The 27,857-nt window shown below is 52.7% G+C and overlaps 2 protein-coding genes across 2 annotated transcripts; both read left to right on the forward strand.

The window, feature by feature from the left end:
• The first annotated feature begins 18,778 nt into the window (after nucleotides 1-18,778).
• Nucleotides 18,779-21,085, forward strand: H1-0 (H1.0 linker histone). The gene has a single exon (XM_019753029.2). The coding sequence runs from the start codon at nucleotides 19,201-19,203 to the stop codon at nucleotides 19,783-19,785; it is 585 nt and encodes a 194-aa protein (XP_019608588.1). The 5' UTR covers nucleotides 18,779-19,200; the 3' UTR covers nucleotides 19,786-21,085.
• A 473-nt stretch (nucleotides 21,086-21,558) lies between these two features.
• GCAT (glycine C-acetyltransferase) lies at nucleotides 21,559-27,716 on the forward strand. The gene is made up of 9 exons (XM_019753018.2): nucleotides 21,559-21,807; nucleotides 23,262-23,392; nucleotides 24,641-24,742; nucleotides 25,205-25,351; nucleotides 25,896-26,050; nucleotides 26,189-26,271; nucleotides 26,431-26,602; nucleotides 27,022-27,143; nucleotides 27,411-27,716. Exons 1-9 carry the CDS (start codon nucleotides 21,612-21,614, stop codon nucleotides 27,560-27,562), a joined length of 1,260 nt encoding a protein of 419 aa, XP_019608577.2. The 5' UTR covers nucleotides 21,559-21,611; the 3' UTR covers nucleotides 27,563-27,716.
• Nucleotides 27,717-27,857: the final 141 nt, after the last annotated feature.

Raw genomic sequence — 27,857 nt, forward strand, 5'->3', positions numbered from 1 at the left:
CACTGCTGGCTGGTGGTGCTGATCATGGCCACGTGTAGGGCTGGGAAGAGGCCCCGTTTCTGAGTAGCCCTAGACCCAGTCCAGGTGTCTGACTTGCAAGGCTGTGGCTGATGAAGACAGAAGGACAACTTGAGCCAGCCTCGTCCTCATGGCTGTACCCATCAATTCTTGGGCACCTCAGGTTGGGCACATAGAGGTGAACAAGAACTGGCCCTGTCCCCACTGAGGCCACTAAAACAGGCCACATGGAGTTGGGTCCCAAAAGGCTGTGGGAACCCAGAAGAGACCTCGACCCAGCCTATGGGTCAAAGGGCTTTTGGAGGTGGCTTTGAAATATGACTTTTCTAGATGGAAAAATCAGGAAGGGCATTCCAAGTGAGGGAACAGCATGAGCAAATGCCCTGTGAACATCCCTGGTGGTTTCAGGGAAAGACTCACAGGGGGTGTGGGGAAATGGACCCCATTTCCTTGCCAGCGATGGGTTTAGGGGTGAGCATGTGGTGCAGTTCTGGCCGCTGAGATGCCGTGGGAAGTCTGGGTGGCAGGGGAGGGCTGCAGGGAAGGTTTTCCTTGCTCTTCCTGAGTCACGAGGAAGGGAGGCCTTTGGACATCGGGTGAAATCCCTGTTACCACCATCTTGCTTTATCAATATGTTACAAGTGGCCAAGCCGAAAGGACCAGGACCCTGAACCATCAAATCACCCAGCTTTGGTGCTGCCCTGCGTCAGGCCTCTTGTCTCATGAGATAAGGAGCGCCCCTGAGCCACGCAGAGATGGGATGGCAGCCCCAGTAGCCAGACAGTTGAGTCCAGAGCTCTGCCCATAGTCACTGCTCTCTTGCCTCCATGACTGCCTCAGCCAACTCGGGGCTCCCATCTTGCACCTGGGCTGTGGCAATACCCCCCTCACTGGCTCCCTCCCGCCCCACTCACTCCTCCGGGCTGCCTGGACAAGCTAAAAAATCAGGCCAAAATCTGAAAAGGTGCTCCACTGAGATACCACTCCCCACCTACTAGACTAGCTCAAGTTAAAAGGACTGACAATGCCAAGTGTCTGAGGATGTGGGGAACGCGTTCTCGCGCACTGCTGGTGGGAGTGCCCTTTGTATCACCACTGTGGGCGACGCGTTGTCAGGCTCTTTGTCAAGTTCTTAGAAAGTTAAACACGTCTACCCTATGACCAATTTCCACTCCTACCTGCACATCCAGCAGCAGTGAGTGTTTAGAGCCACAACATAACTAGAACAATAATATTCACAGCAGCCCAAATCGGAAAACAATGCACATGTCCATTAACAGCAGAATGAATAAGTAAATGGTGGTATGTTCATATATTAGCGTACATATTATACACGGCCATGAAAAAGAATTGCTGCTGCACTCGGCGTGATGAATCTTCCAGATAATGACAGAGTGAAACAAGCCAGCCATAAAAGGGCACATACTGTCCAATTCCATTTATGTGAAGTTCAAGAACAGGCAAAACTGGCACTATGGTGATGGTTATCAGGACAGGGAGTACCTCTGGCTGGGGCGGGGCTGACATTGATTGGCAGTGGGCACAGGGAACTTGCTGGGTGCCAGGAATGGTCCATGTCTTGATCTGGGTAGTGACCACATGGTCTGTACACATGCAAAAATGTACGTGCTGCACACGTAATGTTTGTGTATTTGATTGTGAATCATGTCTTAATTTTTAGAAAGCTAGGGTTCCAGTGGGTGCCCAGGCAAGCCACCAGGGGAAAGCCCCAGTAACCTGTCACACAGGGAATTGAGCCAAAACCATGTGGCTTGGCTGCCAGGTCTCAGGCAGGCAGGCAGGCATGTGCTGTGAAAAGAGCATGGGCTGGGCTATCAGACAACGCCTGCCTGGATTCAAGCCCCAATCACTGCCTCCAGCTGGCTACGTGAACCTCACTGAGTCACATTCCTTCCTGGGCTTTATTTCCCCATGTGTTAAATGGGGACAATAATGTCTACCACAGAGGGCTGTTCAGGTGTTAAATTACCAACTGTTTCAATATCTTGCTGTGTAACCAACTACCACAAACTTAATACCGTAGAACAAACAGGTGTTTTTTTCTAAATTATCATGCATGGTCCCGTGCATTGACTGGGCTCAAATGGGCAGTTTTCTTCGTGTCTTTTTTGCAGTTGCTGTCAAATGGTGGCTGGGCTGGCGTCATCTGAAGGCTCAGTTGGGTTGGATGTCAGATGGCTTCTTCACTCCTGTCTGGTGCCTCAGCTGGGATGGCTACGACAGGGGCCCCCCAGACATCTTTCCCTTTCTCCATGCAGCACTCCATGTGGCATAACTTGGGCTTCCTCACAGCATGGCAGTCTCAGGGTAGCCTGTGGTCTGCTTATATGGCAGTTGACCTCCCAGAGAAAGAGTTTTAAGAGACCCCGCTGGAATGACATGCTGCTTATGACAGGCTTGGAAGTGCTGTGGCATCCCTTCTAAAACATGAGTCACAATCAGGTCACAGAGCCAGCCCAGATTCCAGGGGAGGGGACCGCAGTCGGGCATGAGTGCTGGGGGTGGTTCTCCGAGCTCCTGCTTCTCCAGCTCTCCTCAGCTCCTCCTGGAGGAGGCCAGAGCGCCAAAGTACCAGGTGGGTTCATAGCAGGAGGGAGCGGAAGCTTCAAGAAGCGAATGGCCAACAGGAGCCGGAAGAAAAGGCCCACAAGATGGCCACTGAATTTCCTCAGGCCGCAGAGGTGTGGAGGCTATGGGTATGGGGCTGTGGGGGAGGACAGAGAGGTTTTGTCACTTCCTTTGTCACCGGTGAGTCAGATTTTACTCCTCCTCCCTTTGCTAAGGCCTAGAGCTCCAGTCACCCCCACCACACCCCACCCAGGGGCTCTAGGACCAGCCACCCCTCTCAGCCCCAGGGACCTGCAGAGCCTTTGGGTATATAGGGGACATTGTCACCCCACAGCGACTCCCCCTCAGAAAGCGCTAATGATGCAGGCCCCCACACTCCCACTCCCATCCCTCCCGCTCCTCCTGTTTACACGCTGTTTGTACCTGTTTACACTGCTGCCCTTTGCTCCCCCCCTTTCTCACTCCGGGATGCAGCTGCTTATCCAGTCCCCATGACCATGGCCTCTCGCAGCCTCTTCCCTCGTCCACATGACTGGGACCTGGATTAGCCTCTTCCCTTGTCCCCAGCCTCGGGCTTTTCCCCTCCTGTCCAATGCACACAGCACCAGTGTGGACTGTCTAAAACAGAGCTGGGAATTGTCTCCCCTCGTGAAGCTCTGCCCTGGTCTCCTGCGCATGCGCCCCTCAGCCTCCCCCACCCCCCTCTCCCTGTCCCTTCGGGCTCTCTGGGCTCCAGGCTTCCACATGAAGCCCACTGCGGTTCCTGAGGGTGCCCAGCCATGCACTCATCTATCCTGACTGCTCTCCTCATGCCCCTGCCCCTCACCTGATGGAGTCAGGAGTCAGATCAGTCATCATCTGCCACCTCCAGGTAGCCCTCCCAGATCCCCCATATTGGGCTAGATGACTGCTCTTGCTTTCACATTCTCCCCACTTGATAGGTTTTTTTTCCACATAGAACCCCTCTCCTCAACTCTGAGCCCCCTGAAGCCAGGGACCAGTTCTGATTTACCTCTGTGTCCCCAGGGCCCAGCACAGAGCACGTGAAGTCTCAGCTGGATGAGTGTTTGTTGACTGACTGGCTGACTGACCCACTGACTGGAAGTGAATGCTTACCCAGCTGGGCACCCTCTGGACAGGGCACAGCCACAGCATCAGCCCCACCCACACGCCAAATGGCAAAAGGCGGAGTCTCCCCATAAATCAGCTGGGAAGCTCAGCAGCCAGCCTGATGAGCTGGGAGTTAATGGCAGCTTCTGGTACATGAAAGGGCCAGGCTACAACAGTGAGTCAACCCTGTCATCCCAGCATCCTGTGGACTTTTAGTAGGGCCCTGGGGGCTGTAAGGCCCAGAGAGGGAGGAACTTACTTTGATGGAGCTTCTGCCATGAGCAGACTTACAGGCACCATCCCCATTCATGCTCACAACCACTCTTTGAAGTACCCATTGCTGTCCCCATTTACAGAGGAGGAAACTGAGGCTCAGAGAGGAGACATGACTCACCAAGGTCAATAATTTAGTAACTCACATCTCGGTACACCTGGCTCCGGAACCCTAAGTTTCTCTCCCCCCGGCCACCTGACCTAACAGTAATAATATCTAGCTTTTGTTGAGCACTTACTGTGTGCCAAGCCCTGCAATAAGTGTTCACATTCATTACCTCCTTGAATCCCCAGAACAGCCCAGGGAGGGAGGTGCACATTATCCCCGCATTATAGGTGAGGGGGGCCGGGACTCAGAGCAGCGCAGTCAAGTGGTCACAGAGCTGGAGTCCAGGTCCGTTGGTCTCTGCATAGGTGGCTTCCTGAGTTGACCCAGGTCCTCTATTGGAGACAGCCTGGAGAGCAGGCGCCTTGGGTCCTGTTTGGGCTGTAGGCGTGGGGAGAGGTCTGGGTGCATCTCTGTTAGGCTGACTTGGATGAGCCTTCTTCACACTCGTGCCTCAGTTTCCCTAATAAAGCAGAGCAAGAGCTTCCTCCTAAGGGCAGGAGGGTGTTCCAGGGGTGCCTGTTTCATTGGCTGGCCCTCAGCCCTTCACCATCCTGCAGTTCTAGACTCACCCCATGGGGGGTGCTAATGCCACCATCTTCCCACAGCTCCTGCAGTGCTGCTCCCTGCATAGCCCTCCCTCCCCACTCCCTTCAGTCACAAGTCAGATCCCAGCTCGGGCTGCCATAGACCCCGTCGACCACCCTCTCCAGGCTCCTTGGGGCCGTGGCTCAGTGAGGCCAGCAGCATCTCTGTGTTTCCATCTCCCCTATCAGTGCAGGGGAAGAGCGGGCATCCCAAAGACGGTCACCTGGGCCTGAGGCCCGGCTTGGCCACCCACTGGCCCTGTGATCTCAGGTAGGGCATCTCCAGGGCAAGGACCCTGCCTCAGGAGTGGGGCAGCTGGCTGCTCCGGCTGAGCGAGTCTGAAAGGTGACTAGTGGTGGACACACTTCGCCGGCAGGGTCACCTTACTGCATGGAGGAGGAGGAACCGAGGGGGCGCTGCCGAGAGACCTGCACATGGAGCTGGCCAGCTGTGACCCTCTGCAGTCCAGCAGATTCTCACGTTCTCCTGTTTCCAGGTGTCTCCAGTTTGCAGGTGTCTCCCGCCCTATGCCCAGGGTCCCCCCATAACCCAGGGCCCGACCTCATGCGCTCTCTGACCTCTACCCTATTCTTTCATTGACCCATTCATTCAACGAAAGTCTGCCTATACAAGAGCATTCATCACAGCACCAGAAGTCGAAGTGTTTAAATAAATGCACACCACAGGCGCCGAGCAGTTATTAAATGCGGTGAGGGGGTTCTCTGTATGTTGATGTGCAGAGATCACCAAGATATATTGTGACATGAACAAAGCAAGGTGCAGAAGCTGGTGTGGGATGCATGGGGCACTATTTGTGTAAAAGAAGGGAAATATGGTAGGTACAGGTGGGCATGTGTGTGTATACATGCTTAAAACTTCTCTGGAAGGATTTGTACACACACACACCCAGAGTGAGAAAACCCAGTGTGAAGGGGGCCTGGACATGTAAGAACTGGGAACAGCGATTGCCTGACGCCAGGGGCGAGAAGGCTGGGGAATGGGTGGAGGGACACTTATTTTGACATTGTATGTTTTCATACAGTCGGAATTGTTTCCCAGGTGTACGTGATCTCTATCCAAAATAAATATTCGAAAAATAGTGAAATAGCCCCAAAGGGAGCATAGTATGGGGACAACAGAGCTGGAGCTAAGCGTGGGGGTCCCTTTCTGGTTCTGCCACGTATCTGCTCCTGTCAGTTACCCTCTGAGACCTCGTTTCCTCCTTACCTGAGACGGGCTTAATGAATGAGACTGAGGTGAGGTCATGAGGGCGCTGCTCCAGCACACGCCCGCCACAGAAGCCACGCCCATTGAGTGGCAGCTGTTATCATTACTGTTAATGTCCTAATCAGGCCTGTTCCAAGCACCTGGATGACACAGACATGAAGGGACCCATCCTTAACCCCGGAGGACAACACCAGGGAAGACTGATGATGCAAACTGACCCTGCCGGAGGAGCCAGGGCAGGCTGCAGGCAGAGGTGACGCTACCCCACTGAGTCTCCAAAGATAAGTGAGCTAATTAGGAGACAGAGGGGAGGAAGGGCGTTCCAGGCAGGAGGAGCAGGCTGGACACACCCATAGACACATCACATAAACAGAGTTGTCATGAACACCTGTGTGCACACTGCCCCATGCTACACACGCTCCCCTGCTCTCACCTACAGCTCCTGCATGTGCCTGTACGTACTCTAGGTGCTTGCAAGGCAGGCTGAGCGTGCAGGTCATGGCAGCATGCAACCCTCGGGTGCAGGCTGGGGGTAGACTGCTGACAACCTGTGTGACCCCAGGCAAGTCACTTAACCTCTCTGGGCCTCAGTTCCCTCACCTCTAACCTGGGGATAACAGTACTGCCCTCTAGGGATGTGGTGAGGGTTACATGAGCCAGTTGCTGCAGAGCACTGAGAACACTGTTTAATAGATGTTCTTTGTTATTCTGGAGCCACTGGGTCAGAGGCCAGAGGCTCTGGATGGAGAGAAGACGCTAGGATCATAGTGTGTGTTCTTCGCCTGGGGCCCCTTGAGGGCCAGCGATAATGGAGTCCCTGCACCGAGCACAGTGCCTGGTGTTGAGCAGGAGACCTGACTCCCAGTGAGAGTTGACTGACAGTGTGAACAAATAGCTGCCTAGTGTATGAAATTGAAAACAGAGTTGTCTTGGGATTGTCTGTCTCACCTTCATCTCCCCTCTGGGATGGAAGTTTCATGAAGATCGGGCTCATGTCTGATTTATCTTCATTCCTGGCACCAGATTCTGGCAATGAGTGATCATCAGTGAGTGGATTAGATAGGACATATTTGGCTGTAAGTGGCAATAACAATAGCTTAAACTAGAAAGGCATAATTTATGTATCTTATCCGGAAAAGTCTGATGGGAGGGATCCCAGGCTGAGCCAGTGTCTGGGATCCAGACACCTTATATCTTCATATCTAGGACCTAGACTCCATCGTGCACAGTCTCCACTCACAAATGCACCACATGGTCCAAGATGGCTGCTCTAGCTCCAGTCAACACATCTTTATCCCAGCCAGCAGGTAGAAGTGAAATGAAGAAAAGCTAAAAAGCCTGTGCCAGCTTTCTCTTAAGGAAGCTCTAGCACAACACTGCCGCTTACATTCCTTTGGCCAAAACTTGGTCATATGGCCAGTCCTACCTGCAAAAGAGGCTGGGAAACGCAGTCTCCATTTTGGGTGGCTGTTTCAGAGGCTATATCAGTCTGCTCCAAGGCGGACACTGTGGGGACAGAGCCCCAGAGTCCAGGCTCTTGGCCTCACGTGGAAAGGTGCTGGCTCAGGTAGTAATGGCCATCAACTGTGATTGGATGGCCATCAGCTGTGGCTAGTTGGACATCAGCTGTAACCAGTGAGCCATTGGCTACTAATATAACTGCTGTGGCTACGCTAGCAGAAAATGGGGGGCTAGCAAGAAGATGGTGGCTGAGCTAGCAAGCGGTGGAGTGTGGTGGAGTGTTGTGGGGACAGAGCCCCAGAAAGCAGTTTCCAGGCTCTCGGCCTCACATAGAAAGGCGCTGGCTCAGGTAGTAAATGGCCGTCAACTGTGACTGGATGGCCATCAGCTGTGGCTAGTTGGTCGTCAGCTGTAACCAGTGAGCCATTGGCCACTAATATAACTGCTGTGGCTACGCTAGCAGAAAAATGGGGGCTAGCAAGAAGATGGCGGCTGGGCTAGCAAGTGTGGATGGCGGTTTGCGGACAGTGTGGATCCAGCCTCCAGTGAGAATATAGTGGTATGACTCCCCTACTTATGGCTCCGTGGGTGTTCCTTTTTGGCCTCACCATATCTTGCGTTCTTATGTGGGGAGCAGAGACCACTCTGGAGACCCTGCTGGACTCCCCGCATGACAAATGGCGCAGCCAGCAGGGTCTCCCGCATGACAAGTGTGGATTGCGGATTCTGTGGCTCCTGCTTCCTGTGTCTCCAACCCAGCTGCCAGTGAGACTATAGTGGTATGACTCCCCTATCTATGGCTCCATGGGTGTTCCTTTTGGCCTCACCATGTCCTGCGTTCCTATGTGGGGAGCAGGAGCAGAGACCCTGCCTGACACCCTGAATGACAACTACGCATACTTATATGCTTCTTTTAGTGTAAAATGTATATACTTTCATGGGATCACACTATACATAGACTATTTGAAAGCCTCAAAATGCTAAAAACTACCCTGTTGAAACACAACTTTTTCACCTCTTGATGCATCAACATCTCTCCATGCTAACAAATTGGAGAGCTCTACTATTCTTACTGGCTTCGTAAGACCAAGATGTATTCCACTGGGCCCTCTCTAATTGTTTCACTTGTAAGTTTTTTCCAGTTTTTCTCGGATTAAAAATAATGCTGCAGTGAATATCCTTGTGGGGACAGAGCCAGGAGAGCAGTTTCCAGGCTCTCGGCCTCACGTGCAAAGGTGCTGGCTCGGTTATTACATGGCCATCAGCTGTAATCAGATGCCCATCCACTGTGGCTGGGTGGACACCAGCTGTTACCAGTTAGCCATTAGCCACTAATATAACTGCCGTGGCTAGACTGGGGGGGTTGGTTGGTGGTTGGCGGCAGGCAGAGAAGCAGACAGCGGATTGCAGCTAGCAAGTGGGGTTAGCAAGCAGATTGTGGATTGTGGATCACGTTGATTCTACTTCCGGTGTCTCTCCCGGCAGCCAACAACATGGGGGTGCAGCCAGAGTGATGAGGCCCCACATCCACTGCCCCCACCCCAACCCCCTGACAGTGTTGCTCCCAGGACTCCCTGGTCCCCCCACCCCGGGACGCCTCCTTATCTTCTCCTCCAGGAGTGTTCTTGCTCACATGAGGGGCCCCAAGGTCAAGCTCAGGTGAGAGCTTTGATAGCAGAGCACGTGTCCCAAGGTTAGGAAAACAGCTGGTGCTTAGGTTGGCTGTTATTTCTTTTTGAAAAACAAAGCACAAACAGCCCCTCCATGTGCTCTGGGCTTCAACAGCAGAGCCTGCTCTGAGTGGCAGAAGGGCCTTGGATTTAGGATGGGGTGCTCCAGGACCTCTCCTGGGAGTCCCCCACCTTCGGGGGCTTCCATGACCTTCTTGGCTGTGGCCACATGTCCAACAGTGGCCCATGGCTGGAAAAGACACATACTCTGAGCATTCGGGATGGGCAAGTCCAGTGAGGAAATGGTCCCAGAGCAGGACTAAAGGGTGGGGGTGGGAGGGACTCAGGCAGGGCCACAGGCAGAGCCGGGACTGGGACTCAGTCTCCCTGACACTGTCCAGCTGTGAGTGCCAAGTCTGGGACACCGGTGGGGTTTGGCTCGGTCCTGGGCCTGATATGGGATGAGGGACTGGCTCCGGGATCTGGAATAGGGCCAGGTGGGGGAGGCGGCTTGTGGTGTGAGCCCCCAAACAGGCCTGTAAAGAGTCTCCAACCCGGAGGCGCTGAGGGTGGGGTCTAAGGACTGGGAGAGCAGGAAGAGTGGCATTCAGGACCAGAGCCAGGGTCAGTCTCATCAGACTGGCGCACCCTGCCTCTCTCACTCAGATATGGCGCTGAGAATGGACCCTGCGGCTGAACTCCCTTGGCTTTGAATCCTTTTCCTCCAGCTTATTCTGTACGTTTCAAATCGATCAATGACTGCAAGAGGAGGACAATAAATACCCAAACATCCTTTGCCAGGCTCACCAAGTACTGCCATTTTGCCACCTTTGCTTTGTCTCGTGCTGTCTATTGGCATCAGTGTCTACATACATACAAATCTATTATTCTATCTCTGTCTAAATATTAATACATATATTTTGTGAATGAGCTAAGTTGTAGACATCATAACACTCTCTCAATCCTCTCATCTCGTAAGTAAAAGGACATTTGCCTACATGGCCAATGAGCATATTCAGGAGATGGACCATAGGTACGATATTACCTAATATACAATTCACATTCACATTTCCTCAATTGTTTCAAAAATGTCTTTTAGAATTTGTTTTTTTCGAATCTGAGGTCCAGTTAATACAGGGAGAACGCTTTTTTCCTATAGCACAATCAAGGATCATGCATTGCTTTTAGTGGGCAGGTCACTTTCGTCTCCTTTCATCTGGAACACGTCTCCTGCCTTTTGTAGTCTTTCATGACTTTAGTGGTTTTGGAGGGTCTAGGCCAGTCATCTTGCAAAATGTCCTTCAGTTTGGGTTTGTCCAGTTCTTATACCACAATTAGATCCAGGATGAGTCTGAATAGTTTCAGGCTCTCGATACCTAGAGGCAACTTGTTATCCAAACATATTAATCTCAGGTCCTGTGTACTTGGCGAGCAGGTAAGGGAGTGCCCGGCTCACTCCCAGCACAACTCTCATTTCTGAAAACCTGAGTTATGAAAAGTGACAAACATGATATAGGTGTTGTTTCAAACTGTACAGCTTTGCTTACTTAGGAAATCAAAGTGGCTATTGGTATTTAGTTGTCTATAAATGATCTGTTTATGTACTTTCTCCCATTTGGGCACGACCATTTTTCTCTTAAGGATTTATAACAGTATTCTGTGTGCTAAAGATGTTTATCACTCATCGTATTTACTCTAAAGGTTTTTTCCTATATTATTTTTTGCCTTTTCATCATGTGTGTTTTTGACATTATGAAGGTTCTTTCTTCATGACAAAAGTAAAACATGCTTATTGTTTATGAAATTAAAACAATACCAGTGTAGGAATGAAAACTAGTGTATAATAAAATACTAGTGTATACAATTAAAACATGTCTAGTGGATAAAGCGAAAAATAAAGCTTGCCATGACCCAATTCCACTTCTCACAGAAAACAGTGCGTAGTACTGTGGAGTGAACCCACGCACACATCCACGGCCCATTTGCTCAGCTTGGTGAATGACCCAGGCATAGTGCCCTGTGGTTGTTTCTTTTTAACCAATCTCTCATGCGCCCTCTTTTATTGGTAAGAAGCCCAGCATCTCCCTCTTGAGGTCTCTTCCAGAATAGTCTGAGAATCCCTGGGGCTCACTGCATCCAAAGGAAGCCCGTCCCACGTCCACAAGGGTCAGGCCTGCTCGCCCCGCGCCCGCCCGGGGTTACAGCCCTCTGGTTCACACCACAAGCTCAGTCCTTGCTCCCTGAAATGGGATTGATGTCAGAATGGGTGGGTCCAGTAGGACTTCCAGCCCACGCCACACATGACGTCTGCCCCTCTCATAATGCCTGGCCTCTGGCTCTGAGCTTGGGTCACCTGTCCACACTTAACACAGTGCCAGGCACATAGTAACTGCTCAGTAAACGTGAACTATTATTTTATACCTGCAAGGAGCTCTTGAATTTCCCTATTTGATATAAATAAGGTCCTCCACACGTTTTTCTCACTTAGCATACTGCAGACATTTCCCGTGTCTGCACATGCAGCCGCCTCTCCTGTGTAAGAGCTTCCTAGCCTTCCAAAGGGTCAAAACCCACAGTCTTTGCATTGGTGATGTGTTCTGTTGCTTTAAATCTTAGGAAGATTTGTCAAGACAAAGTTTAGTTCAGTTAGATCAGTTAGTTTAACTATAAAGCTGTCACCTGCATTTTCATTCCTTTGTCCCGGCAGTATGTGTTTGTCCATTATTTGACTTTCAGTCCACTGTTTTCCTAACTTGGGAGAAGCAAGTGAGAGGTTAGCTTCCATGAGGCTATAAGGCAGGGGTGTCCAAACTTTTTTCAACGTTTTTCACCAAGGGCCATATGCGGTAAAATACACAAACAGCCGGGCCACTCACTCGAGGTGAAGTACATATTGCCTCACCTGGTTTATTTAAGTAAAGTAAATATATTTTTGGAATTTGCTGCGGGCCAATGAACAATGGATCATGGGCGGCAGTTGGCCCGCGGGCCGCAGTTCGGACACCCCTGCTATAAGGGAGAAGGAGGGACAAGGAGAGCTGGGGCAGGAAAGGGCAGGCCCGCTGGGGAAGGGTCCTGATGTCAGATTCCCTGGCCATCACCGCCTCTAGACCCACCTCCATCCTTGCTTCTGCTCCAGGAACCGGGGAGTTTTTCTGGTTCCTCCCTAAACCCCCAACCATGAACCCCTTAGCAAGTCCAGTGGACTTGTCCTAAATATTTCTCGCATCTGCCCCTTCTTTCCACCTCCACTGCCACCTCTTTACTTCAGTACTTGTATAGCTGAGATGGCTCCCGCTGGCCTTGCATCCTCATCCTGCCCTTCCCTAGCCATTGTCCACACTGCAGCCTGTGAAAAGCACAGGTACAGCCTGGTAAAGCTGAAGCTACGCATATTGCTACTCCTTCCTGTTTGCACCAGAATGCATGAAGTAGGAAATTCACAGCAACAATCGGAAAGCAAGAAACTGGAAACAACCCAAATATACAACCAACACAGTAGTGTATTAGTTTCCTAAGGCTGCCGTAACAAATTGTCCCAAACTTGGTGGTTTATAACAACACAAATCTATTACCTTATGGTGCTGGAGTTCAGTAGTCCAAAATGGGTCTCATTGGGCTAAAATCAAGGTGTTAGCAGCTGTGTGTTCCTTCTGAAGGCTGTGGTGGGGGTGGGGGGTCCAGTTTTGGCTTTTTCCAGCCTCCAGAGGCAGCCTGCATTCCTTGGACTGTGGCCTCTTTCCATCTTAAAAGCCAGCAATGGTGGATCAAGTCTCTTTCAGAAGGCCATCTCTCTGGTTCTGATTCTTCCACCTCCCTCTTCCCCCATTTAAGGACCTTTGTGACTACATTGGGCCACCTGGATAATCCAGGATAATCTCCCATCTCAAGATCAGCAACTTTAATTCCGTCTGCAACCTTAATTCCTCCTTGCCATGAAACAACATATTCATAGCCTCCAGGAATTAGGACGTGGACATCTTTGGGAGCCATTTTACCACAAGTAGAACAGAGGCAAACTGTGGGCTCTTCCTATGGTGGAACATACCACATTTTAGGATGGATTCACTGTGAAGTTGACCTTGTTGAAGTCTTCGGGTCCCTCCCTTGCCCAAACCCCTTGCAAGACCCTCAGAGGAATCCCCAGGTCCCTTGCAAAGCTCTGAGAAGAATCCTAGCAATGTGGATCAGACAGTTAATTAGTAAAAATAATATATTTCCAAATATATATATATATTTCTACATTAAAATAAAAAAATAAGAATATTTCTAGATTTCATGATGCTTGTATTTATCAGCTTCTGAAAAAATCTATAATATATTGTGAATTATTTTCTCACTCTAAATATAAACCCATTTATTACCTAATATTCTATTAAATTTTGTTTTTAAAAAGGACCCCCCCAAATTATAGAAACTTCAGTTTCTGCAAAACCAATATGCGCTCTGACCACAGCAGGGAAAACGAACAAGCCTCAGATACTTGTACCAATGTCGATGACTCAAAAATATAACACTAGGTGAAAGAAGCAAGTTATAGAAAAAAATACCCACAATATGATCCCATTTGTATGTGGTCCAAAACTAGGCAGAACTAAGCTATCTAGTGTATGGGGATAAGTCCATGTATGGAAAACTATAAAGAAAAACAAGGGCATTGTTTACATGATTTGAGGATAGAGGTCACTGAGATTTGATCAGGGAGGGCACAAAGGGGGCTTCTGAGGGTCTCGCAATGTTTATTATGTTAACTTCAGTGATGAGAACACAGTTGATTTTTTTTTCCATATTAGTTTTAGAATCGTAAACATGTATATTCTCTAGCATGAATATTTGTCATCATTAACATTTTTATTTTAAAATAACTGAATTAATTTTTTAAAGAAACGTAACATTTCGAGCTTAAAATTCTGCAGTGGCTCCTTAATGCACTTAGAACCAAATCCACACCCCTTGCCATGGCTAAAATCCCCACGTGCTGAGGTTGGTTCCCCTCTCTGATGCATCTCACACCACACTCTCCTTTACTGTCCCCATCCAACCAAACTGTCTTTCCTGGCACCTGATTTAAGTCTGTCTGTCACCCTCTCTCACAGCCCCGTTATCTTCCTTCTTGGAGCTTGAAACAACCACAGTTTGCAATGATATCCATGCTGTCCTCCCCCACCGCACTCTGAGCCCCAAGAGGCTAAGTGCCTGGTCTGTTCTAGTGCCCACCTGGGCCTCTTCCACTTCTGAAGAGCTTTGACTTGGATGGTTTGAGTTGAAGCTCACACTCTGTGAAGTGGACAAGGCAGATGGGAGAACGGGGCCTTCAGAGGGAAAGGGAGCCAAACCTGGAGATGGACGGGTAGGAGGTCAGGGAGAAGGAGGGGCCAGCAAACAGTTCCTTCACTCAGGAAGGATGGCCCCTATGGCCTGGAGGGCTGGGTCCTCTCCTTTCAACAAGGTTCTGTAGTTACTCTTCGTCTGAGGACCTGCCAGAAATAGGAGCTGCCCCTCACCCCCACCAGGTTAGGTGTCACTTAGACTCTTTACATTGAAAAGCGATGGACGTTTAGGGACATGGGGATTCTAACAGAGTCCAACCAAAGGGTTTTTACAATGCCCCCTCTTCCCTACCAGTCACACTGCTGCAAGGTGACTGGGAGGTACCCATCCCGTTTCCAGCTCTCTACCCAATGAGGGATTTCTCAGAAGACAGAACAGCCCTGGATGGGAGTTGGGCTTCACTTGGTGCCACAGCAGATGTGGAGGGATGTTGCTCAGATCCCCCAGGCCCTGCCCAGGTGCGCATGTGGGTAGCTACATGTGGGAGGCAGAATAATGGCTCCCCAATGATGTTTATCTCCTGATGCCTAAAACCCATGAATTGTTATGACACATGGCAAGGGGGGAATTAGGGTTGCTAATCAGCTGACTTTGAGAAGGGAGATTATCCTGGATTATCCAGGTGGGTCCAGTGGAATCTCAAAGATGCTTAAATGAGGGAGGTGGAAGAGTTAGAACCAGAAGATGGCATCATGATAAAGACTCAATAGATCGTTGCTGGATTTTACGATGGAAAGGGCCCACAGCCAAGGAATGCAAGCTGCCTCTGGAAGTTGGAAAAGAACAGATCCTCCCCTTAGAGCTTCCAGAAGGAATGCTTACCTGAAGTTACAGCAGCAGCAGCAAGAGACTATACACTGGATAATTTATTCTTTTCCTACCTCTCCTCAAGGTAAAAAGGCAGAGACCCAAGGACAGCCAGTCATAGCTCTCTGACTGCATCTGGCTCTTGTGGGACAAAACTTTCTCTACTCTTTAAAGAGGCTTGAATACAGTCATGTGCTGCATAATAACATTTCGGTCAATGACAGGACCACATGGGCAGCGATCCCATGGGATTATAATGGAGCTGAAAAATTCCTATTGCCTAGTGCCGTTTTAGCACACTAGTAATGTAGCTCAAGGCATTACACAAATACCATTGTGTTACAATTGCCTACAGTATTCAGTACAGTAACATGCTGTACAGGGTTGTAGCCTAGGAGCTACAGGGGAACAGAAGTTGTCACCACAACATTTTTTTGGCATAAGGATTATTTCAGGTTGGTTAATGTTTAGAGGTCCTATCCCAGTGCCTGGCACATAGCAAGTGAATTCCTTAGGGTTCCAAAGCCCAGAATGAGTGGGTGTCTTACAAGATCTTAGGAGACCACAGGTGGTGCAGTGGGAAAGTCATTGGCTTGGGAGTCTGTCAGCAGTCACTTCCTTCAGGCTGACCCATCAGTGGAGAAGTCGTTTAGTCATTTTATACCTCCTCAATGAATAATGAAGATATTATGTTCAATAAATGCTGGTACATGTACACACCCACATGGTAAAAGCATGACCCCTGGAATTCTAAAGTGATTTATACTTTTCCATACAGGATTTCATTTCACTCTCACACTAACCCCACAGGTAGGTAGAACCCACTTTTGACAGGTGGGCAACAGCAAGGAGGCCTGGGCCTCTCCCCGCGCCCGGGGCGGCCAGACGTTCCGAGGCTCGCGAGGGTCCCGGGCGGGAGTGGAATGCGGGTCTCGGTGCCGGATGGGGGACTACATTTCCCAGGAGGAGTTGCCCGCAGCTCTGCGGCTCCGGGATTTTAAAGGGCTAGCGTTAAAAGGGGCGGAGGGAGTTCCGCCGACTGCCGGCCAGAAAACGGCTCTGCTCTAGGTGGGGGACCCGAGAGCTGCCTGCCCGGTGCCGGGACGAGGCCCAGCCAGAGTCAAGAATCCTCCCGGTCCTGCCAGTATCAGTGAGGCGAGGTGAGGCCAAGCCAATCTGGAGGCAGCCTATTCCTCACCTTGCCCCCCTCGGCCACGGACTCTGCCTCCAGCTCCTGGAGAACCCGTCCCGGACCCTCTCCTCCCCTCAGTTCTCCCGAACTGGGGTAGGGGTGGTGAATCCGGCCACCAGGAGGAAGGTGGGCTTTCCACCGGCGGGAAGACCCCGCGATCCTGAAGCGATCTCTCCCTCCATTTCTGGCTTCAGTTCCGGGAGAGAATTTACAGGTCGCAGGAATGGGGGAGGATAGGGATGTGAGAACTACAAAATCAAGTGAAGGCCTGGGGGAGCCCCCCCATCCACGCTTCTGAGTGGCCTCCACGGTAAAATGGGTGATGGGGGGGAAGTGACTACGTTGCCTGTCTCCCCAGGCTGGAGGCTTAGAGGCTCAAGAAACGGATGAAGAGCACTTTGCGAAATGTAATGCGCCGTGTAAATAAAATTATTTCGTCCTCGTGCCTTTGGATTCATCCAGTCCTTATTCTGTGATGTGCACGGACCTGGGGTGGGGGTGGGGTGACATGTCTCAGAGCGCAGGGTGGAACATCTGGGACCTGGTGTCTATTTGGATCTTAGTGGGAACCAGAATTGTCTTTGAAAATAACCAAAACAAACCGACTAGATATTGTATTTTCAAATGAGGCAACTTTGGGAGTAATTGACATCATCCAAATAAGAACCTTGACCTTTTGAACTAACCTGGCCCTTCGCTTCCTTTCCCCACCTGTGCCACCAAGATAAGCCCTGGGGAGAAGGCATCTGATACCGAGTCTTAGGCCTCCCCCTCACTCCCCCAGTCATTTGGATTAATCCATCCCTTGGTGTGTGTGTGGGGGGGGGGGGAACCCATTAATTTCCCTGGCCTCAGAGATGCCCAAGTCCAGTGTGAGCCCTTCCCCCCACTCCCTGCTACCACCCGGTCCCCATCTAAACCCTTTAACCCTTCCCCACTCCCTTCCCAACAGCGAGTGTCTGCAAACAGCTCCCAGGACTCTGGGACTCATGGTTTTGACCAACTATAAACCCCCACTCCCAGGGTTTTGTTTTGAATGAACAGTGATGGGCCTCTGCTTGGGAAATAAAAGCTGGTTTGTTGTGGGAGGGGGCTCAGGGAGGAACATCCCAGAATCTTAACCCAGGGCCCCTGCCAAAGCAGGACACTGCACGTGAGTAGGATGTCTATTGCAAACAAGGCGTCCCAGGAGCTCTGGGGTCCCTTCCTCTGGCCTGTGGACCCCTAAAGTCCCTCAGAGCCCCCCAATACTCCCTATTGACGGTGCCGCCCCTTGTTTGCCTCATTTATACCTGCCAAGCACCGGAAAAGATGTATACATTTTAACAAAGACAGCGCATCCTCCCTTCTCCCTGCAAAATGGCGGTGGTCCCGGCCCCGATTCCCTGAATGACTGCACACTTTCGGAGGATTAGTCAGGACCCAAGGAACGCGACCCCCTCCTCGACCTCTTCCCCAGAGCCCCGTTTTCCCAAGCTCTCAGTGCACTCAGAGCCTCTCCTCATCCCAGGGTCCCCCAGGACAGTCTCTGGTTAGAGCCTGTGGGGCAGTTCCTCCATTGTGGTCCGCCCCCCCCCCCAAGACCCCGCCTTCGAGGGGCCTTTGGAGGGGGACTGGACCCCCAGACTGGGTCTCAGGGGTGGAGGTAGCGGGCTCTGTCTCTGATACCCTAAAATTCCTAGGATGAGGGAGCTATATAAATGAATTCCCGGTTAGGCTACTTGGGGGATTTGGGGGTCTTTGAGGAGAGGGGGTGATTCAGGAGACCCCTCCTCATTACCTCAGGGCAACTAGGCAGCATTGGGGGTTCGGCCTCAGGAGAGAACCTCGACCGCAGAGGTCAGGGGGCGCACTGGGGGAGAGCAGATAGAGGAGGGGGAAGGGACAAAGTTTGAAAGTGCCCTTCCAACTCTTCCAGGGAAAGTTTGCCTAGGGGCCCAATGGACAGAGAGGGGGTAGAGGTGCGGGGGGCCCGGTGGCGGGATGACCCCCGAGAGGTGACCGGACCCCGGGGGAGCGACCCCTCCCCCCTGTCCCGGCTCGGCCCGGCTGGGAGTCGCCCGGCTCGGGGCTGCGTGTGTTAGTTGGGGCCGCTTTCCGGCCACTCCGACGGGCTGGGGGACACCGCAGCGGCCCAGGAATGGGGTCCCCGGTAGCCCCAGGGGGGGGCTTTGCTACGGGGGGTTTCCCGCATCTGGGCTCCCCGGCCCCGCAGAGCGAGCCCCCCGCAAAGGGGAAATGTGCCGGCGCATCGGCGGTCCTTGGCGCCGTTTGAGGCTCCTGGCGGTCTCGGGGGGCGGCGGCCGGGCCGGCGGGCCGCCTGGCGGGGGAGCCCAGGGAGCCGGGCAGCGACCCCGAGCGGCAGCGGGGAGCGGGAAGGCCAGGGCCGGGGGGAAAGGTCGGATTTGCTCGGCGGAAGAAACACAGATGGCGGCGGCGCGGCGCCATTCCGGGCCGGGAGCAGGCAGCCAGCAGCCCTGTCCTCACCGCGGTCCGCCCGCCGCCGCTAAATACCCGGATGCGCCGCCCGAGCGCCAGACGCGGAGCTGGGAAAAGAGAGGCAGCGGGAACGGTGGTGGTGGCAAGAACCAGAGCTTGAGCCGGAGCCCGGCGCCGAGACCGACCGATCATCCGGCGGGTCTGGGCAAAGCATACCCGGCCCAGCGAGTCCTCCCACGACCCGAGCCAGGTCCCCGAGAGCCGGGCTCTGCACTGGCCTGGGAGTCAGGGGCGCGAGAGCCGATCCCAAGTCAGGATTTCCTTGGTCTCCGACGGGGGCTGGCCCTTTTGAAGGCGCCTTCTTCAACAGCAGAACGAGGCAGGCCACCATGACCGAGAACTCCACGTCCACCCCAGCGGCCAAGCCCAAGCGGGCCAAGGCCTCCAAGAAGTCCACAGACCACCCCAAGTACTCAGACATGATCGTGGCTGCCATCCAGGCGGAGAAGAACCGCGCTGGTTCCTCGCGCCAGTCCATCCAGAAGTACATCAAGAGCCACTACAAGGTGGGTGAGAACGCTGACTCCCAGATCAAGTTGTCCATCAAGCGGCTGGTTACCACCGGAGTCCTCAAGCAGACCAAAGGAGTGGGTGCCTCGGGGTCCTTCCGGCTAGCCAAGAGCGATGAGCCCAAGAGGTCAGTGGCCTTCAAGAAGACGAAGAAGGAAGTCAAGAAGGTGGCCACGCCAAAGAAGGCAGCCAAGCCCAAGAAGGCTGCCTCCAAAGCTCCTAGCAAGAAGCCCAAAGCCACCCCAGTCAAGAAGGCCAAGAAGAAGCCAGCTGCCACGCCCAAGAAAACCAAAAAACCCAAGACTGTCAAGGCCAAGCCAGTCAAGGCATCCAAGCCTAAGAAGGCCAAACCAGTGAAGCCCAAAGCCAAGTCCAGTGCCAAGAGGGCCAGCAAGAAGAAGTGACAGTGAAGCCTTTCTTGTGGACACTCCTGTCTGTCTCCTATTTTCTGTAAATACTTTTTTCTTCTCTTACTCATCTGCAGCCCCTTGCCCCTTTCTATTCTGACTTTGTAAGAGACAGAATTTGGATTCCTCAGAAATTAGGGAATAGTTCATTTTTCCTTAACCGGTTGTGCAAGGACAGCAACAGCAGTCTCATCTCTGTAATGATGAGAATGTACTTATATATTTTTTTGTTGTTAATTTGTTATTGATCTACTTATGGGTTTAGGGTTTGGGGTGGGATTGTGTTTTTAGTTGGGAGGTTTGTTTGCTATGAAGATAAAAGTGGAAATCGGGAAGGCAGCTTGTTCTGGCTAGATGAGAGGGAGCCCAGGAATTATATGGTTTGTAGGAGTATATTTAAGAAGAGCTAGTTTTCTTAAGTTGAGCAACCCTTGTAAGTTTCAGAGCCTTGGCGGGGAGAAGGGGTGGCAGCAGCTGGATGCAAAGGAGGGAGGTGGAATAAACCCTCCCTGGCCTGACTTCCATCTCTCAAGTGAGCGTTGGGGTTGGGGGTCCAAATCCGTTTTCCTTCTCATTTCTCTTAATCTGCCTTGTGGCCTCCCTATTGTCCTAAGGAAGGGGCTAGGGTGGGGGGGGCGTGTCAATGTGACAGCTGGTCTCAGAAGCTGTGGCTTCTTTCAGCTGGAAACTAGCCATGGGGTGGGGGGGTGTCCTTGTGGCTTCCAAAAGTCTGTTAAATGGGAGTGGAAACTTTGGAGGAAGAGTAGGGAGTCAGTCAGCCAAGTGCCTCAGTATGCCCTGTTGAAATTTGGGTTTTTTCCACACAATTGGATTGTATCGTAGGAAGACTTTTTTCTTTTTCCCTTGGTTTTTGGTTCCTCATGTACAAGAGGTGGCTTTGCTTGGTAGTCTGGTGGGGCTCCAGCCCTGCCACCACCACTTAAAAACCTCCCGACCTCTTTACTTCTGAGTCTTTTCTAAGTAGTGGTAGATGGGGGAGGGGTAGTGGGCGGGGAGTGGACAGTAAGACATACTGCAGTCGATTTTAAATTGCTAAGTAGTTTTACAGAGCTAGGTCTGTGTGCGTGTAAATGTGTATATACCTATCTAGAGCTAGCACTTCGTTTCACCCCCGGGAGCTGGGAGAAAAATTCTGTACAGTCTTATAAAATAGGAAAACGCGCAATTGCGCGTTGTTACCCCCCCCTTTTTTTTAAACAACTGTTATTTGTGCCGGGAAGAATTTGCTGTCTTTGTAACTTCAAAACTTTAAAATAAAAATTGAAAAAGGACAAAACCTGAGCGCTATTTTTCCTCACTTCTAAGATTGGAGAAGGCGGAGCAATTCGGCGGGCCAGCAGTGGGGAAATCTGGGGCGTTTACACCTGATAATGGGGGGGAGGGTTCCAAGAGCTCCACAGAAACAGGGAAACCTCAGGGCTGTAGGGAACAATGTGATCCTGGCTGCTCCTGCCTTGGGGTACAGAGCACCTCCGTTCCTTGCGAGAGGTGGGTGTGTAAGCAGGCACGGAATGCTGAGGGGTCTGGTAGGCTGGGCCATGCTTGCCTCGCTCTGCCGCGTCGCCTCCCCTCCCCCTCACGGACCGCTCCAGTCTCAACTTACAAATCAATCCACTTTCGTCCTCTGCGCATCCCTCCTGGCCCCGCCCACCCGGCCCTGAGCCCGCCTTTTGGCCCGCCTCTCCGCCCTTCTAAGGGGACGCTCTCACTCTGATTGGCTGCAGGGGCCGGGCCCCCGGTCACGTGACGCCGCTGCGTTGCTTAAGGCTCCCCGGCAGGCGCGCTCGCGCGTGGCAGTTGAGATGAGCGCGATGTGGGCTGGCAGCGCCCTCCGCGCGGCGCTCTCCCGCGGCCACCGCGCGCACTCAGCGCTGGCTCAATTGCGTGGCATTCTGGAGGAGGAGCTGGAAGGAATCCGCGAGGCTGGCACCTGGAAGAGCGAGCGGGTCATCACGTCGCGCCAGGGGCCGCGCATCCACGTGGAAAGCGTCTCCGGAGGTAACTCCCCCTCGCGGGAGTCGTCGGACGTGGCTGGGTGTTAGAGGGCGGTACGGAGACTTGCGCTGAATGGAGGTCCTGAAGGCAGTGGGCGGCGGGAGCCCCTACACACGTAGCCACTGGCCCCTTTCCCAGCTATCAGGCCGACTTTACGCTTTCCAGTGATAACTCTAACCTGGTTAAACCCGTTTCCACGGAGGGAGGTGATTCGCCCTTGAGCGCCTGTTTGACGCAGAGGGCAGGGCTGGACTGAAACCCAGCCCTGGAAGAACATGAGAAAAAAAGAGATACACACAGCTGAGTCCCACCATACTCTTTCAAGGGAGGGTAGTGGGAAGGCGCAGCAAGAAACCCCGCATTTCTGGAACTGCTACTTTGTGCAAGCCTCTACTAATTGCTGCACGTGGACTCTTGCAAACCTCCAAACATAGGAATGACTAATACCGTTTTACAAATGAAGCTGAAGCTCAGAGACGTGAAGTGGGCTGCCTCGAAGTCCCCAGCCAGCTGCAGGCAGAGCTGGGCTTTGGTCCAGGTCCTCTGGTATATCGGAGCTGGAAGGTCACCTAATGGGCCAGAGAGGCCAACTTCCTGGCCAAAGGGGCTCGTGGCCTCTGCAGAAGGCACACCATGAATTGGCCCATTGGGCCTCCCTAGTTTCTGTCTAACCATTGGTCACGGCCCCTCTTGTCTGTGCCAGGCCCAAGTTGGGTGTTGGTTGTAAACAGGCCCCCAAACCTGCCTTCTGCCCAAGAAATAGGCATGGAATCCTTGGTGCTTTGCACTCATTGGTAAGATGGAAGCCCCAGGAAATCCCTACCTTCCCTCCAGGGAAAGCTTGGAGCAGGTCAAAAGATGGGAGATTAGGAGACTAGCATGCTCATCCTGTTTTTGCTGCTCCTGGTCTGCGTGCACCTTGCCCTCCTCAGGCCTGTTTCCTCTTCTGGCCAGCTGTGTTCACTGGGTTTTTATCATTTCAGGGTCCAGGTCTATTCAGGGTCTGATTCTATACCAGGCAGTTAAAGTCAGTTGTGGAGTTTGAGGACCGTGGCAGGCATCTGACCCAACTCTCTTATCCACGAGGACACCAAGGCCCAGATGATGGCTTTCTGGTGATCCTCGGGGACAGGAGAAGCCTGTTAGGCAGGGCTGGTTCCTCCTCGTGGGGAATTCAGAGCCAGAGTTTAAATTTCTCATCCTTCAAGGCACCGCTCTGAGAGTCTTTTCCTGACCCTTCCTCTCCTGTAACTGGTGGATTTGCTGTCTCTGAGGGGCCCCCAGCTCCCCATCCTGGCCTCTGCCTCAGAACAAATTGTATTATGTGGTTGTTGCCTCCTTAAGGGTAAATCCAGGTTCATTTACTCTCTGCTTCCCCAGGGCCTAGCACTGACACCTCCTCTGGCCCTTCCCTGGGGCCTTGAGCTGCTGTGTCTGCTCCCTGTCCTCCACCTCAGGAATCCTTAACTTCTGTGCCAACAATTATCTGGGCCTGTGCAGCCATCCCGAGGTGATCCAGGCAGGTCTGCAGGCCCTGGAGGAGTTTGGAGCCGGCCTTAGCTCTGTCCGCTTCATCTGTGGAACCCAGGTACACAGCAAGTGTTGCTGGGATGGAAGGGGGCCTTGTCCCCAGCATTGGGCACCCACCCCAGCTGTCTGCTTCCCACAGTCAGCAGGGCTGGTTTAGACAGCTCAGCTCATCCCATCCCTAGGCCCTGGCCCCACTCTTAGCCCCAGAGCTGTCCACTAGAAAGACTGTTCAGCCTTCTGTTTTGCTGCAAAGCTTTGGACAAGAAACTTTACCACTCTGAGCATTCATTTCCCCACCTGTAGAACGGAGTTCACCTGTCCCACTACAGGAAAGGAAAAATAGAAGGCAGGGATTGAGATCGAGGGTTCTGAAACTGTTCTGCCTGTGCTCAGTTCCCAGCACCACCTTTTATTGGCTCTGTGACTGTGGGCAAGTGCCTTAAGCTCTCTGTGCCATAATCCCTTCATTGATAAAATGGGGATAATAGTACTTGATAGGATCTGTACAAATTAAAGAGTTAATACATGCAAAAATGCTTGGAACAGTACCTGACACATAGTAGTGCTCAATAAATGTTGGTTATTATTTTGTAAATATTGTAAAATAAATTTACATGAAACATGAAATTCATTGTGATTACTGGGTGTTAGGTACTGTTTTAAGAATCTTACAAATATTAACTCATTAATGCTCATAACAATCCTAAGTGATAGGTGCTATGTTAGTCCCTGTTAAAGAGATGAGAACACTGAAGCCCAGAGAAGGGAAGTGATGTATTCAAGGGAACATAGGCTGTCGTGGTGGGATTTGAACCCATGGGCCTGGCTCAAGAGCCCATGATCCTGTCTACTTATGATTTCTATTACCTGTCCTCTCAGAAAGGTGAGGGTGAAATGAATGTCAGACATGGAATTCTTGACTCCCAGCCAGGACACTTTCCAACAAAACTCTCACGCAGACTGGACAGCTTTCAAATCTAAGAATTCAAGGCCCAAATGAACTTAGAGTTTCTTATGTAATCCTTTTCTTTGCCATGAAGCAACCAAAAAAGGCACTCAGTTTGATATCAAGAAGACACGTTCCTTTGCCATCAGCACCCATAATTCCACCACCCAACTCCTATTACAAAAAGAAGAGCCAACCAGGAAAGGACACCTAGCAAGCCCTTAATTCCTGACAGCCATGAGGAACCCTTGTGGTGAAGAAAGGAGAGGCTAAGGCTGCACGCCTCCTAAGCCTCTGTCCCCAGGGCTTGTCCCATGTGGTCCTGTAGGCATTAACACCTGTTTCACTCACTTTCTTCAGAGCATCCACAAGGATCTAGAAGCAAAGCTAGCCCGCTTCCACCAGCGGGAGGATGCCATCCTCTATCCCAGCTGTTTTGATGCCAACGCTGGCCTCTTTGAGGTGCGTGGAGGCCGTGGGTGGGAGTTGGTGAAGCCTGCTAGGCTGTAGAAGCCTTGAGTGTGCAGTCGGAACCTGGCAGGATGCCAGTGTCAGGGCTCGAGGCTTCAGTGCCCACTTCTTATGGAAGTCAGGTTGGGCCAAATAGATGCTCCAGGAGGGATCCTGAGGCTTGCAGGGAGGCCAACTTCCAGGGTTTTGGGGGGTTAATCTACATCAGCTGGAAGACTGGGGGTAGCAGGAGCCAGGTACTCGCTAAATATGTTCTCACCTGCTCTCCCTAGAGCACGGCCCTAGTTCAGCCCAGTCCTGGGGCTCTGGGGTCGCGGAGGCAGAGGGCCCCTTGCCTCCCTGCCCAGATAGATGCCCTGGCCGGCAGTGATATTTGGGCTCAAGGGGAGTCATAGGGGAGGGAGATCCCCAAGGTGGTTGGGTGGTGGCTCTACTCCAATTGCCTTCCTCCAGGCCCTACTGACACCAGAGGATGCAGTCCTGTCAGACGAGCTGAACCATGCCTCCATCATCGATGGCATCCGTCTGTGCAAGGCCCACAAGTACCGCTACCGCCACCTGGACATGGCTGACCTAGAGGCCAAGCTGCAGGAGGCCCAGGTGGGGCGAGGCCCAGGGGATCCAGGGACAAAGATTGGGCTTATCCTCAGCCGCCCCCTGGTGAAGGAAGGGATGCTTGAAGAGGCCAACTCTGCACTCACAGACAAACAGCCTGAAAGTCTGAAACAGCCGAGATTTGAACCCCAATCCCTCAGATCCAGAGCTTTATTCCATGGTGCTATGCTGCCTTGAGTTTTATCAGGCACCATATGTGTGGCAGACCTCTAGTAGGCAGAATGGTGGGATGAGCTTATGGAAAGAGCTGGCCCCATCCCCACCCTGCCCCTCTGAAGGGCAGACTGAGAGCATTCTCACTGCCCAGGGCTAAGTGTGGCTCCAGACTGCCCTGGATGAGAAGGGTAAGGCTCAGAGAGGCATAGATGAGGGAGAAGATGTCCCCGCCCCAGTTCAGTAGTACTTATGTGATCACCTCTGTGCTGGGCACTGGGCAAGCTGAGCACTTAGAGCCCCAAGCAGCACAGAGCCTGCGTGGTTTGGCCCAGCTTGCGATACCAGCTGCCACCTGTCCCTGTCCTCCCTGCAGAAGCATCGACTACGCCTGGTGGCCACTGACGGGGCCTTTTCCATGGATGGTGACATTGCGCCCCTGCGAGAGATCTGCCTCCTCGCCTCTCGATACGGTGCCCTGGTCTTTGTGGATGAATGTCACGCCACTGGCTTCCTGGGGGCTACAGGACGGTGGGAACAAGGGACACCCAAGGGCTTGGGTTGGGGTTGTAAGGGTGGGTGGGGAAACCAGGAGGCCAGCCCCCAGCCCAAGCCGTGGTAGCTGGGTGCTCAGGCGTCCGGTGGTAGCAGTGGCAGCTTCCTTTGCAGGGGGACGGATGAGCTGCTGGGCGTGACGGACCAGGTCACCATCATCAACTCCACACTGGGGAAGGCGCTGGGAGGAGCGTCAGGTGCCTGCAGGGTCATGCCCCTGGGGTCTCAGGGGAGGTGGGGAAGGGAGACCTGTGGCTGCATAGAAGAGGGCAGCATGGATTATACTCTCAGGAAGGGATTGGGGTAGGCTCTGGCGGCAAGCCGCCGACTACCCTAACCTCTGCCCTTGTTTTCAGGGGGCTACACGACAGGGCCTAGGGCCCTGACATCCCTGCTACGGCAACGTTCCCGGCCCTACCTCTTCTCCAACAGCCTGCCACCTGCTGTTGTTGGCTGTGCCTCCAAGGCCCTGGACCTGCTCATGGAGAGTAACGCCATTGTTCAGTCTATGGCCACCAAAACCCAGCGGTGTGGTCCCTGGCAGGGGTGGGGAAGGCTGGGGTGGGGGAGCTGGTGTGCACTGCCCCTGTGTGCCTGCCCAGCCCGTAGCTCCATGCCTACAGGTTCTGCTGCTGCCCACACCACATCGCTAGCAGGTGGCACTGGGACTCAGCTCCGCTCTCTTAGCTGAGAGCTGCCTGTCTCAGCCTCTTCCTTCCCTCGCTTGGCATATGTCCTTGAATGACCCTGTGTTTCTTCATCTTGGGCAATCCTGTCTGCTTGTTCCTCTGTCTGGCTCCCCATCTGACTCTCTGGGTCTACATCTCTGTCTTTGTTGGTCCTCCCTGCAGACTTGGGCACAGATCTTGGGTCACATGCCCATCAGGAGCAGGTGTGAATGTTTCATAGCCCCCCCCCCCCCCCCAGCAACCTGCTTGTGCCCACAGGTTCCGCAGTAAGATGGAGGCTGCTGGCTTCACCATCTCGGGAGCCAATCACCCCATCTGCCCCGTGATGCTGGGTGATGCTCGGCTGGCCTCTTGCATGGCAGATGACATGTTAAAGAGAGGTAAGGGAACCAGGACAAGAGGGACGCGCTGTAGGGAAGAGGGGGGCACCCCTAGACTGAACACGCTCCCTTTTCACCACCCTGCTACCCCTGTTAGACCATGTGTCTGTCCAAGCTTGAAAACCCCAGGCCATGAGGCAGGCCCGTCTGAGACACCTTGCTCAGCTTCCTTGCCCTCTGTGATCCTCTGGAAAGTGGGAGGTGTATATCATGCCCCAAAGCCTGCTTGGCTCTACTGAGCCCCACGATGACCCTCTACCTTCCCAGGCATCTTTGTCATCGGGTTCAGCTACCCAGTGGTTCCCAAGGGCAAGGCCCGGATCCGGGTTCAGATCTCAGCAGTGCACAGCGAGGAGGACATCGACCGCTGCGTGGACGCCTTCGTGGAGGTGGGGCGGCTGCACGGGGCACTGTCCTGAGCCCTGGCTTGTGACAAGCAGAGCCAAGGTCCCCCTTGCTCCGCAGCGACAAAAGTCCAGAGGCTCTGAGCCCTGTCAAAGTCCTGGGGTCGTGCTGGGGCAAGTCCTGTGCTTGTGGCTGTGAGTGAAGCAACAGTGTGGAAATTGGTTGTTACCTGTTGGTCTGCTTTATTCTCTCTGAGCAGGCTGAGCTGCTCTCTGACTGATTGAACAAGCAGGCAGAAGCTAGGGCTCTGCAGGCAGGTTCCTGAGGACTGTCATAGACCTCAGAGCTGATCACCTCCCCCCAGTTAAG

The sequence above is a fragment of the Rhinolophus sinicus genome, linkage group LG02 (assembly GCF_036562045.2).
Source record: "Rhinolophus sinicus isolate RSC01 linkage group LG02, ASM3656204v1, whole genome shotgun sequence".
NCBI classification, from domain to species: domain Eukaryota; kingdom Metazoa; phylum Chordata; class Mammalia; order Chiroptera; family Rhinolophidae; genus Rhinolophus; species Rhinolophus sinicus.

What these genes read in the sequence shown, in the direction of transcription:
- H1-0 (XM_019753029.2), top strand. Translation starts at nt 19,201, where the DNA reads ATGACCGAGAACTCCACGTCCACCCCAGCGGCCAAGCCCAAGCGGGCC.
- GCAT (XM_019753018.2), top strand. Translation starts at nt 21,612, where the DNA reads ATGAGCGCGATGTGGGCTGGCAGCGCCCTCCGCGCGGCGCTCTCCCGC. An exon ending in CGTGGAAAGCGTCTCCGGAG is followed by an intron (nt 21,808 to 23,261) that starts GTAACTCCCCCT and finishes CCTCCACCTCAG; the next exon opens with GAATCCTTAACTTCTGTGCC. An exon ending in TTCCTGGGGGCTACAGGACG is followed by an intron (nt 26,051 to 26,188) that starts GTGGGAACAAGG and finishes CTTCCTTTGCAG; the next exon opens with GGGGACGGATGAGCTGCTGG.